The sequence below is a fragment of the Montipora capricornis genome, chromosome 9, assembly GCF_036669925.1.
Source record: "Montipora capricornis isolate CH-2021 chromosome 9, ASM3666992v2, whole genome shotgun sequence".
In the NCBI taxonomy this organism is placed as follows: Eukaryota; Metazoa; Cnidaria; class Anthozoa; order Scleractinia; family Acroporidae; genus Montipora; species Montipora capricornis.
In genome coordinates this window covers 35593587-35606086 of record NC_090891.1, presented here as the reverse complement: position 1 = coordinate 35606086, position 12500 = coordinate 35593587, and the positions used below count along the sequence as shown (strand labels likewise).

Here is a 12500-nt window from a genome sequence, read left to right as displayed (position 1 = left end):
CTCAGTGTTTCCCTCGGCTGCGCCTCGGGGAAACATTGAGATTCTCTGGAAACAAAATGAACTGTTTCCCTCGGGACCAGTCGTTAAGTGTTTACCAATGTGCGAAGGCCCGCAACAATGGCTTGTGAGCCCCGGTACTGGATGCAGGCCAATCTCTACAGAGTAAAACTTAAGTTTGATTTTCTTTCCTTGTTAGGACCCATTTCTATGACTAGGGCTAACGCTTTTTCCTTGTTACTCCGGTTTCCACCTCCCACCTCATCATTTGATTTCATTTCTTCTAATGTGGTTTGTTTTAAGGGCAGCATGATAGATAAAAATACAAGGTTAATGCGCGGCTTTCGCTCGAAATTATTATGATGATGATGATGATGTCGTAGTGAAATCCACACTGCCTTTGGAGTTGCGTTTTGTCATAAAACACTTGTGTCCATCCAACGGTCAAAGTGCAAGCAAGAGACAATACATTCTTTCAATGCAGTACATAGATCATTCAACATTACACTAATCAATATTAAATAACATCATATTGAACGGTTTAACATGTAATACGCGCGGATATTTTGCGACTTGCGTAGAACGAGCAAAGAGCACAATGTCCGCAGGCATTATAGGTTAAACTTCAATTGGCCACAATCAAAAATACCATAATACTCTTTGTTTGTCCCGCCAACCAAAGTTGGTACAATGGCGTAATAGCGGAATAATTGAGGTATTTGAAATGCGAGTTATGGACGAAATGGAGAAGTGATCCTTGCACTCATCTCATGGACACTTTAAGAAATTGTCTCTTACAGAGAACCTTAAAGATTCAAGTGGTTTCAACGGGCTTCAAAACCCTGCATGATCTCCGTGATGCTGACAACTGATCTATGAAGCCACTCACTTTTAAAGTCAGGATATGAGGTGGGGTGAAGAATACTGCGAATTAAAATTTACCTGTGTACCTTGCCCGCTGACATTTTGAGCAACCAAAAGCGTCGAATTAAATACTCTTCTTCCTCAAGGACTTCTTTCATGATATCAAAAAGCTTCTGATGCGGAATAGACTCGTAACAATGACGTACGTCAACGTGCACAAAATAAAGCGGTCTTAGGTCTGATGATTTACGAACTCGCTCAGCAAAGGGCTTCAATACTTGATACAGATCATCACTTCCAAACAAAGTTGTCCTCAGGCTGTCAGGGTTGCGCCCTTTCTCAAATTTGAGAACTTCAAAAAGATTCTGCAGTTTCCTATTGATGGGCTGTTGTTTCTGAGCGTTGACGGGTTCCACGGTTGGTGGGCAGTGCTTCATGTTGGTAATGGGACGGACTGTCGAATTCTTTGGAATAAATCTGAGTGGAAAGAAACTCGCTTTAAACAATGCAAACATGTAAAGATTCTCATGCCTGATCGTCTAATTATTAACATCACCCCAATGCTAATCATATTAATAATCATAGGAAAAGAAGTCATGTCAGAGCATTGGTCACTGACATCATCATCATCATCAGTTATCATAAAAACCTAAAAAGGGTAGGAAGATGATGACAGGAAGTCAGTCAGTCAGAGAGTCTTCTTGTCTGTGGTTCAGCAAGTTAGTCTGTGGTAGTCGGTGTCGTGAAAAAGATACAAACCTGAGAGGTGAGAAACCAAGGGATAATTTTCTTTGCAGGAGGTTTTCAGCTTCTTTGGTTGAAAGTGGCTTGAAAAACTCTCCACAAAACGTGTTGACACCAAACTTTTGGATCTTTACCCAGACCGGCTTTCTGTAGTAAAATACCCTTTGGCGATGAGTGCCACTCTCTGTGATGTAAAAAAAGCCCTTGAGAAGGGGGATGAGGTACTGAGTCACAAGCCACCAAACAAACTGAGCAAGAAGTTGCTGTCGCTTCAGGTAATCCGTGAGTGGAACATTTTTGTCTTCTTGTTCTTTCATTTTCAGCCACTTGCAACTCGAAATCTTAATTCCTGTCATCATCTGACCCAAGGAAAACTTCTCTCCTTTTCGAAGTTTCACAAATTTGGCCAGATTCCTTAGAAAGATGCGCTTGTTTTGAGGACACCCCCAGAGATCTTTTGGGACAACTTTGTGGCAAATGCACTCCAGGAAACGCACCACCTGCAATAATTTAAAATAAGCTCAAGTCAATGTTAAAGGTATGCCATGAATTTATTAAAAGTCCCTCCAAAATGCTGCCATGCTTGGCAGATCCCTCTATCGTCAGAAAGAAAGGATACCCCTGCAAGGATCTCCTCGATGCTCTGTCACGCATGGGTGACGTGACGTCACGCAAAGTGACTTCCACTCTCCCAGCATTGGGCAGCTGTTGAAGTACAAACTGGTTAAGAGTTTATTTATTCGTTGAAAGTTCCAGACGACATAGAGGAGAACTTTGCAGAGGTTCCTTTCCTTCTCGCTAGAGAGAGAAATCAAGGAAACATCTACCTAGCAGGGCATTAAGATGTTTAAAGGGGCTAGGTCACGCAATTTTAGGCAATTTCAGCACTGATCGAATGGTCATAGAAATTAACTAAAATATCAAAATAACTGTTCAAAACTATAGAAGAACTCTAACAAAACACAGGGAAGCCAAGAAGGGACATGGATGGACAAAACTGGAGAGGATTGAAATGATTGAATTTGGGTAAATTTGAAAAACATCGGCCCACCTTTTTTCAAATTTATATCACTCTATATCAAAATGTCATTTACACAGCTGGAAAATCATTCTCAGTTGTTATGTGGCCGTGATTTTGCAAATGAAAGACTCTTGCTCTGCCAATTTGACATTTAGAGTTCATAATTAACAAAATTAAACAAAATTACCTAAAATAGCGTTGACCTAGCCCCTTTAAACTCCACAAGTCAATTTCAAGAGTATAATCTACTTATAACAACTGAACAAATTGAAACATTTTACATAGGAAACCTGAAGGTACTTGAAGTAGGTCTGACAGGTCGCAAGCTGTTCAGGACATTTGGAAAATGTATAATATGGACTTTCTTTAATGTTTTATTGACACAAAAAAATAAACATCAATGGTAAAAGACAATGCAAACTCACTAGAGGAATGCACACAACTAATGCAGTTGCTCAACCAACACAGTTTAATACTGTTGACAGGGAATTCCAATTTTTTATGCTTTTGGATGTAATAACTTAATGTGGTCTGTATATAGTGCAGACTACAGACAAAAGATATAAATGATCCTCGTTCTTATCTCCAGACAATTTAAGTAATCTTATTATTATTATTTTCGTATATACATTTCTTTCATAGTGTCCTTTCGCGGGAACGCATGAGCCCCAAAAATTGAGCTGCTGCCAACTGTGTGGCTTCATAGCTCAGTTGGTAGAGCATTGCACCAGCATCGCAGAGCTCATGGGTTCGAATCCCGTTAAAGCCACCTCAATTTTTCAGGTGTCTATAAGAGACTATTGCTTAAGTGCAAGGATCATTTGTCTCTTTCATGAAGCTTGGAAATTGCTTGAAAATGAAACATTTTAAGCATGTAATCTGGGTGGGATACTCATTTAATCAGACACTGGATTGGAAATCCATGTATTAATTATTTGGACAATTTTTGGGGGAGTAAGGATGGCCCTGAGGAAATGCTCATGTCTCCCACCTCTGTGGAGCCGTGATCGCATCCTCAGTTCACTTGTGGGCTGAGTTTCAGTCTCTCTCAATCTTACTCCGAGGGTTTTTCTCCAGGCACTCTGGTTTTCCTCCATCAGCAAAATCGACTACCAGCCATCTGGCTGTGGTACTGTGCTCCAACGTCATGCATGGGTTGTGTTCAGGGGCAAGCACCTAGCTGGCTGCACAGCTCCTTTGGTACGACCGCATTGAGCTGTGCCTTAGCAATTCAGTCTCTGACTGCGGGAAAGGGCAATTAGAAGGCCAGATATTATTATTATTATTATTATTATTATTAAATGCAGGCATTTACAACTGCCATACCTTGCTTTGCTTGGTGTAAACACTAACAGCATGCTGATACACAGAGCTGTCAACATTTGTCTGCTTCTTATGAAAAGATTTAAACACCTTGGGGCATCCTTTTTTTGAAGAATGTTTCTGCCAAACCCTTCCTGTAGAAAGATTAGACACAAATGTTGCCACAGCTTTCTTCTTTTTTCCACTCTTCATGAACTTCCTGTACCTTGCCTCTCTCTTTGGTTTTCTCCCCTCTGGGGTATAGAAACAGTGACACCTCAGCAGGGTTCTAAAGGGACACTTTTTGTGTCTTGCCAAGAATTTAGCAAAGATTGTTTGCATTCCTTTAAGTCTTTTTGGTAGGCGAAATGGTTTCCCTTTCTTGCATTCAGACTGCTTTTGGCTACTTGTTGGTCCTGTTACATTCTGATTTGAAGACTCCTTTCTTATGCCTCCCTTTTCACAATCACCCACCAAACACTGTCCTTTCACAAAAATGTGATGAATCAGACGTCGTGCTCCAGACATACTCACTGGTGTAGTCTCCATGATGTGTTTCTTTGGAAATGACTGAGACAGATTTGACGCATAGAACAGTCTTGAATGAGGCAAGTAAACTTCATGAAGGTGGATTCCTTGACTCCTTTGCTTTGATATTGGTTGTACTTTGCTTTTGTGATTTTTGATTCTCTGTACTTTTGGTTTTTGGCTTCCCCCTTTTTGTGTTTGATCTGGTCCTTCTTTTGGCAAACACTTATTTTTACTTGATTGGGGAAGAAACCTCAGAAGAACCTGCCAAGGTTTCCTTTTCTTACATTTCTTCCTTGATCCCTTTTCCTTGTCATCAGCATCTGAAAAAAGTCTTCTTTTCAAATTGTTTTTATTTTGTGAAAGTGAAGCAGTCATGCCGATTTTATCTTGGTCCTTCTCCACAACACTGCTTGTAACATTAGAACATTCCTTTAAGGGAATCAATGGAGAATTCTCTTGCATTGATTCCATGGGTGCATCATTTATGATGTCAAAGCTACTCGTGTCACTCAAGAGATCACATGAAAGAGACAACTCGCCTTCAGGAAAAAGCAATGGGGATTCTTCTCCCATGTTCCCTTCAGTTTCAGTTTGGATTTTATTTCCCTCATCCTGATCAGAGAGAGAATAAAGAGAACATCTACCAGCTGAAGACTTTGCAGCACTTTCGTCAGTTTCTTCTGGAAATAAACAAGGGGATGCTTCAACATCATTGAGAGTCACCCTTGATTTCTTAAGTCTTGGTTCTCCTTGTAGGTCATTGACCCTTTCAATCACTTTCCGCTTGCAACATTCTGCTTGATCTAAATCAGTGAAGTTTAAGGTAGTGTCTACTTTATCACATTCTAAATTGAGCGAGTCATATTTTTGGACACTTTGAGGTCCACTACCGGTCCTTGTATCTATGACACCAGCGAATGAGGATGACTGTTTATTCTCCTGATTTGGCAAATTCTTGTGAGCCCTTTTCACTCTTTTACCTCCCCTTTGAATTTTCCTTTTTCCTGTAGAGCGACTTCCCTTAGTTGCTGGCTGTATACTCTTCTTTTCCTTCGGAACTCTAGGTTTTTCTGGTACTCCCTTTTTAGACAAGGAAGTCAAACGGCATATTGGGTAGCCTGCCACTTGAAAGTGACATTTTGAATCTCCTTTGACAAACAATGCTAGATTCTGTAGCAGATGAACCATGAGATCATCTCCAAGGCGCTCATGTAACCTTTGCCATTCTTTTGACGTTCTCAAGTAGCTAACTATGGTGTTCGGATAACTGTTCTGTATTCCAAAAGTCCCAGCCACTGGCCCATGCCCAATTTTTTCATTGGAACTCAAAGTTTCAAAACCAAACCCAAGAACGTTCGATTTGTTTGCACGACAACAATGCTCTATTACTTTGTTGATAATCTCCTTTAAAGTGAACCATTGAGTGTGACTGGGATGAAATGGTGGCGTGGCAGACTGATTTCGAGGAATTGCAACTAAAGTTGACTTGAGAAATTGTCTGTATTCTGGGGGATCGTCGGCTGTAATTATTTCATCTTTTCGCACTTGTCGAATGTAGGTCAGCAAAGAGAAACAATTTAAATAGAAAGAGGAGATGATATTGTGAGCGCTGCTCACCTGAATTCCTTTCTTCTTCCCCTTTTCGTTGACCATTTTTTACTCCGCAGCGGCCGCCATTATTAAATTTAGTATAAGATGTCACTGACTCGTTGTCTTATGGGCTCATTCTCTCCGCCCGAAAATGCAGCGCCAGCGGGGTAGCCTGCGAGCAGGCTCCCGGCGAGGTCGGAAAAAAACATTCGCCGAGCGCGAAACAAAATAATTCGGAGAGCGAAACTTCGCTCGGGCTCACCGGGAGCCTGTTCGCAGGCTACGGTTCCACCAATGTGAAGTTATTCTACATTGTCAAAATCAATCCAAGAAGAACTCTTTCCTCGAACTCTTCTAATTGCAATTAAAACGCTCTTCAATAAACAGAATGTGAGTCTTGTTCTAATGTAGTTCAGGACATCCGCATAGCTTTCTCTTCTTTTCTCAGATACAAGAGGGAGGCAATTCGTTTGTTATGTCTGTCAGCTTCATAACTAACACCCCCTGATGTCGACATTACAATAGGAGTGAATGTGCCCTTTTCCATTTGTATCACTCGGTCATTATATGCTCTTTTCTTCTCTTTTTCGTGAGCAATATACACCTGATCAATATTCTTGTCAACGTATGAAGGCCCACTCGGTGCCATAACTCTTATGTCTAAGAAAGGTCTTTCAAATGGCCCCCAAACTCCAATACCTGACACATCCAGACGAGCGTTTTCTGCATTGTATACATTCCTCATCAAGTTGTTGTCAAGTGGCATGAGCTCACGTTCAATTCTGACATCGCACACTCAGCTCAGCTTCAAGATGTCTTATACAATTGTCTCATCATCACATAACCACCTTTTTTTCATGAGAGGACATGATTGATGTCGTTCTTAACCCCACATAAACAATAGCTAGGTCTATTTGGGATTTGCCAATCATACCTTAAGAAATACTATCCTGGAATTCTCGCTTGGTTAAAGTCATCCCAGGGATTTGATTGGTAGGGCCGTTAGCCAGGATCCAGATCCCTTTTCTCGATCAAACATCAACTTCTTCAAGTAATTGATTGCGTTCGTCCCGCAGTATCTGTTCTTTTTGTGCCTTGACAAATTTGATGTTATTCTCAACTTGTACTCGGTCATAGTTGGTAAGATCCTTGTCTTGGCCGTACATGACATTGGTAAGATTTTCAGTAAAGCTGGCCCAGCATTGTCTTTTAATTATTTGATCAGCTATGCAGGGCACGGTTCTCTGTACACCTGTGGGATATAGCACTGGTAAAAGAGGACAAGGCTGCTTGGGCTTCGTCTTTAGCAAGGTTGGATAATTGTTCAATATCTTGAACCCATTTCTCTACTTTCTTCGAAACATACTCATCTTTGAACCTGTCGCTACCGACAACTGCTCCAATATGTCGTTCACCCCTTGTGGATATTTTAATCCCACTCTTACCGAATATCGCTTTGGCTTTCGCTTCAAACCTCTCCTTTACAATCAAGATGGTTCTACTTGCTTGTGGATAAGCCTGCTCTTAGCGCGCGTTATACCGGCCAGAAACACGAGCCATATAATAAAACACAAGAATATCAATATCTATGTCTGCAAGAAAAAAGGGATGAGCTCTCGAAAATCGGCAAGAGTAATCAGCCTCTGGTCTCGACCTTGATCTTTAAGCTTATCACAAAAACCAAATTAAATGATTTATTTATTATAAATTGTTTCAGGGAAATCGTTTAATTGAACTTAAAAAGAGGACTAAGTTTCCAAAACTGCAACAATATGAACGCCTCTCTCTGGTAATCTGGGTTGGTAGCCTCTGATCTTCTTTGGGACTAATTTCTTTTAATTATTTTTTATTTGAATTACCTTAACATATGAACATACCTTTGCGCAATAAATTATATTTTTCAGGCTACAAATTATCAGTTATTTAATACCAACTCTATTAAATGAACATGGGACACTTTGTCCCCGTATTCGACTAACTGAGATCATGCGGCTTATGGTGTTATTGTCTCCCTTTGATCTTTTTGGGTACACTTTCTTTTTCGGACTACATGTATTCCAGCACAAGAGTGCACGCAATACTCAGTTTACCCAATCTTTTGGGACCTATTCCGTTTCCGGAGTGACTGTATATTCCGCTCCCGATAGCAGAATGAAAGGAAAAAAAAAGGTTTTCTTGGAATCCACTGAATACGAGTACTTCTGACATTATTTTGGCGCAAGAATTGCGCGCGATCCACTGACCACATTCTAGTACTAAAATTGTTTTGTTTCTGGTAAATGTGTTCTTCAGTGGAAGACTTAAGTTGAACAAATCTTATTAGCCGGAACAGAATTCAAAAGAATAGTTCCAAAAGACGACACCCTAAGTGTAGCTTGCCACCAGGCCCTCTCTTCGCCATGAGAGGCCTCTTTCTCTCCCTCCCTCCGACCGGGAAGAGAGAGCCAGCTTGCAGGCAACTCTAAGTGATAACATAGGATGCAAAGGTCCGCTGTTGCTATAATAATTTTCTCTTGAGAATAAATATCTGCTATTTTCTTTCATAATTAAATGTACGTTGCGCTGTTAAAAAGACATTTTATAGAATATCCAAGATTATTTCGCATTTGTAGTCCATTACTTCGAAAACAATACTTTGTAAAAGTTTTTTTGAAAGTGAGTGACTGCCCAGAAGTATAGTTTCAGCACCGCGTTCAACATATCAGGGAGCTTACGAAACGAGGACGACGAGGGCTACGAGGACTTCATTTAAAAATACGAGTTCGTGTTATTCATATCACTACAAAACTATTTCATGTCGTTTCGCGTTAAAAATGTGTAGTAACCGTCGAGGAATTAAACTGGTATGAGTGAGTTGGAAGCGTAGAGAGAGAACTGAAAATTCCTCGTCATGTGCTAACGTCCTCCACAGAACCTTGAATTTGGTCATTTCACGTAGTCATTTTGGAGATGACGGCAAAGAAATGTGCCAAAATGTAAAACGCACGTGCAGAGCGTGCAGAGCCATTGTTTCTGCTCACCAAACCTATTGTTTTGTAGCGTCGTCGTTGCCGTCGACGTCGTCGTTTCGTAAGCTCCCTATTAATAGAGATAGAGGTTCGTGTTTGTATGAGCGACGAGCGGCAAACGCATAGTTGGTGCTTGTTATTCAACCCTGAAAATTCCCTGTCACTTACTTTTTTCCATTTTCAGGATTTGCTCAATAGCTGTAGACAGTTAAAAAAAGTTCCTTGGTTTTGCCAAACGGATTCAAAGTACCGTTTACCTTTGACAGCAAATGCGAGTTTTTATCTCACTACTTTTGCTATGCTGGGCTAAAAAATATCAAAATTCTATGCGCCCTTTATAAAAACCATTTTACATCTGAACGATAGAGCGGTTTTCAATCAAGTGTCGTAAAACCAAAACGAGGGTAATTACTTTGACCGATCAAAAAGGACGGTGACAATCCAGTAAACCAATCAAAACTCGAAGTGATTACACGTAACCGACACAAAGTGGCGCGAGAACTATGCACCAATCACTGCGTGAAGTAATGCAAAACCAAAGCTTTTCGCTATTTACTTTCGACACTCAATTGAAAACCGCTCTAGCCTTTGGAAAATTATCGATCGTTTATGTAAAACGACAATCAATGTACTCTACCAGTACAGAGATTCTAAAAGCTGACGTTTCGAGCGTTAGCCCTTCGTCAGAGCGTGGATTCGCTCTGACGAAGGGCTAACGCTCGAAACGTCAGCTTTTAGAATCTCTGTACGGTGGCCAATTTACAATATCAACTCCGTTGATAAAATCAAATTTTTGTATACTACTTCCCCAACGACGCCGCACCACAGTTTCTTTAGAAACTACCCCCTTCATCCTTTACTCTACCAGTAAGCGACGAGGCAATAACTAATAACAATCCTGGCTAAAGATTAACTTAATAAGATAAAGAGATAAGACAAGGCGAATATCTCCTCTTTTTTGGTGATACCTCTGGTATGCTTGTCTGCTCCATTACAGTGCAGTTGTAGAATCCTTTCAGCTTTGATTTATTACTTTCCCGCCGACGGAAGCTTCAAGATCTCCACGTCCACTTCAGCGGATCTATCATTAGACTAGTGCATACTAATACGATACTTCCACAGCATAGCGCGTTGATACTGGTATATCATCCTGACATTAGCTGAACATTGTCCAACGCTCGTTTGACATGATTTTTCTACACGAGCTTCTAATCATCTAGCTGGCATAACATGGCGACTCCCCGCACAACCCAATGATTCTCTTGTCTGTTGGACGGCAGATTGACAGACAAGACGTAATTTGTTGAGTGGCCAGTCGTTGATAGAACACCACGTCGAGCACTTGTTTTGTAAACTGCAGACAAAAAAGATATGATTGTGAATGACAAGATCGAAATTAAAAGCAGGTCATTTACATCCCTTGGTCATCTACATCTACATCTACATGTTCCAGCACTCGGCAAAATCCCTTTTTGACTTATGGCTGTTTCTGTTTAGGTGGCCTCATACACCACAAGCCGGCCACTGCTAGGCCGGCCACTTCTGCTGGAAGAGAATTGGACAGCCACAACACCGGGGACTTTATCCCATACTCTTCTCGAATAGTGTGTGCGTTCTTTAACGTCCCACAGGGAACTTATGAACATAAAAGATATTTGTGAGACCGGGCCTACGGTTTATAGTCCTTACCCGAGAAGACTTGAATGTCTAACCATTTGCAGATAAAATTTCAAACGCGGCACTTTCTCCTCAGTTATTTTAAGATCCTAAGCGTTGATCCGGCCGGGGTTCGAACCCGCGACCTCCAGCATGACAGCCGGATGCTCAACCAACTGAGCCATCGGTGTGCGCTCTCTCAATATGGACCTTTAGATCGGATAATGAGGACGACTACGAGTAGGACATTTCCGTTGTGAGCATGCGCACCTCAAAAAATGTCGGCCTCCAAGCCTTATGCGCATATTCAGAATGGAAAACTGGTACTCGTAGTCGTCTTCGTCCTCCGATCTTAAGATCCCCAATGTTAGCATCGACAACGAGTGCGACTTCGTTTACGAGTTTTCCGTTCTGAGCATGCGCACTTCAAAAAATGTCGGCCTCCAAACCTTATGCGCATGCTCAGAATGGAAAACTCGTACTCGTTGTCGTCCTCGTCCTCCGATCTTAAGGTCCCCATTATTCTGAGCGCGCTACCGCTTAATCGAATTCGTACAAGCAAGACATCCTAAGGAAATGGATCATGGAAAAGATCACTTTGATTTATACTGAGTTTCTGAGCGTGTTAACCGCTCTTGGAAACATTCGATCTTGTACAGTCTTGTTCATTTTTGCCGGCCAGCTTTAGACCGAAACATTAAGAGCAACATGTTAAAAGCGAAGGCCAAAAATTTGAACATGGTGCTTGTCGTTGGTTTGAATGAAACAACTTGGAACCCTAAGGCCGAAGTCAGGCTGTTTATCAAGAAAAATTGTTTCATATGTTTGTTTAAAGAGTCCCTATGATAAAAAAAAAATCAGTTCCTTTTTTCTTCAGGTTTTGAAAGTGTGTTTGCTTAACACCTGAGTGGCAAAATTTTGAGCTTTAATTTTTATCCAAAGGCCGTTTACTTTGAGTGTAAGTTTTGGATTTCATGATCCGCCATTACTCACGTTCAAACCTGACCGATTTGTGCACCAATATGGCGGCAAGAAATCCACACGAACATCTGGAATTCTGCGATTACTTTTCGCTCATGAGATAAAATAGATGTGTATGAACACATCTCCTGATGTACTTGAAACGCTTAACAACGAATAATTCCGAACATAACCTCTAATTCTGACAGAAAAAAAATTAGCCCTTTTGCCTCGTTGTTAAACTTAAAATTCAAAAGTATATTTAACTTGTGAACGAGGCAACAAGGCCTAATTTGCAAGCAAAAACAAAGGATACTAAAATGGAGGCCATTTTGGAATAAGGTATATCCTAAATAAAAACTGCGCATGCTCATTTAAAGCCTGTGCCATTGTCCGGCTTCCTTACCACTGTTTAAAGTGCACCCGAACTCAAAATATATTTCCTTGATTAGAAAACTGGATATTTTTTCCAAAAGCAAAACATATTATACAATTTTGCCGTCAAATTTCGCTTTTTATGTGTCGGCAGAAGCAATGTGAAGACAAAAGTAGAAAAATGAAGAAGAAAGCCATGCCTTCTGCTACCTCGGCCGTGGTTACTGAAATGTAAACACACCTCGTTCCTAAAAGCGAAATGTTCAGGATAAAATAGTAAAATGTGTTTGTTACAGGAAAAAATTTAGTTGAGCGACGAAAATGCGTTTGGGTGCACTTTTAGTGAAATACATTACTTCGATTTATGTAATTGTGTGTATACCTGGGCAAGAATACGTTGCACTGTCTTTAAAATCAACTGTTCTTCCAGGTTTTAACCAAATCTGTTACAG

The 12500-nt window shown here is 40.8% G+C and overlaps 2 protein-coding genes and 1 non-coding gene across 3 annotated transcripts in view; 1 reads left to right on the top strand and 2 right to left on the bottom strand.

Moving 5' to 3' along the window:
• LOC138016011 (telomerase reverse transcriptase-like) overlaps nucleotides 1-6954 on the bottom strand; it is a 12512-nt gene extending 5558 nt beyond the window's left edge. Inside the window, exons 1-3 of the mRNA XM_068863174.1 lie at nucleotides 3953-6954; nucleotides 1621-2105; nucleotides 940-1338 (exon numbers count right to left, since the gene is read on the bottom strand). Of these exons, the coding sequence (XP_068719275.1) occupies nucleotides 940-1338; nucleotides 1621-2105; nucleotides 3953-6112 (3044 nt within the window). The 5' untranslated portion in view covers nucleotides 6113-6954. The remainder of the gene's footprint in view (nucleotides 1-939; nucleotides 1339-1620; nucleotides 2106-3952) is intronic.
• Trnaa-agc (transfer RNA alanine (anticodon AGC)) lies at nucleotides 3323-3395 on the top strand. The gene has a single exon. It is a non-coding gene; the product is annotated as a tRNA-Ala (tRNA).
• Nucleotides 6955-7730: 776 nt separating the features above from the next.
• Nucleotides 7731-12500, bottom strand: part of LOC138015345 (dynein axonemal heavy chain 3-like) — an 81838-nt gene continuing 77068 nt past the window's right edge. The window contains exons 96-97 of the mRNA XM_068862345.1: nucleotides 12431-12491; nucleotides 7731-10411 (exon numbers count right to left, since the gene is read on the bottom strand). Of these exons, the coding sequence (XP_068718446.1) occupies nucleotides 10266-10411; nucleotides 12431-12491 (207 nt within the window). The 3' untranslated portion in view covers nucleotides 7731-10265. The remainder of the gene's footprint in view (nucleotides 10412-12430; nucleotides 12492-12500) is intronic.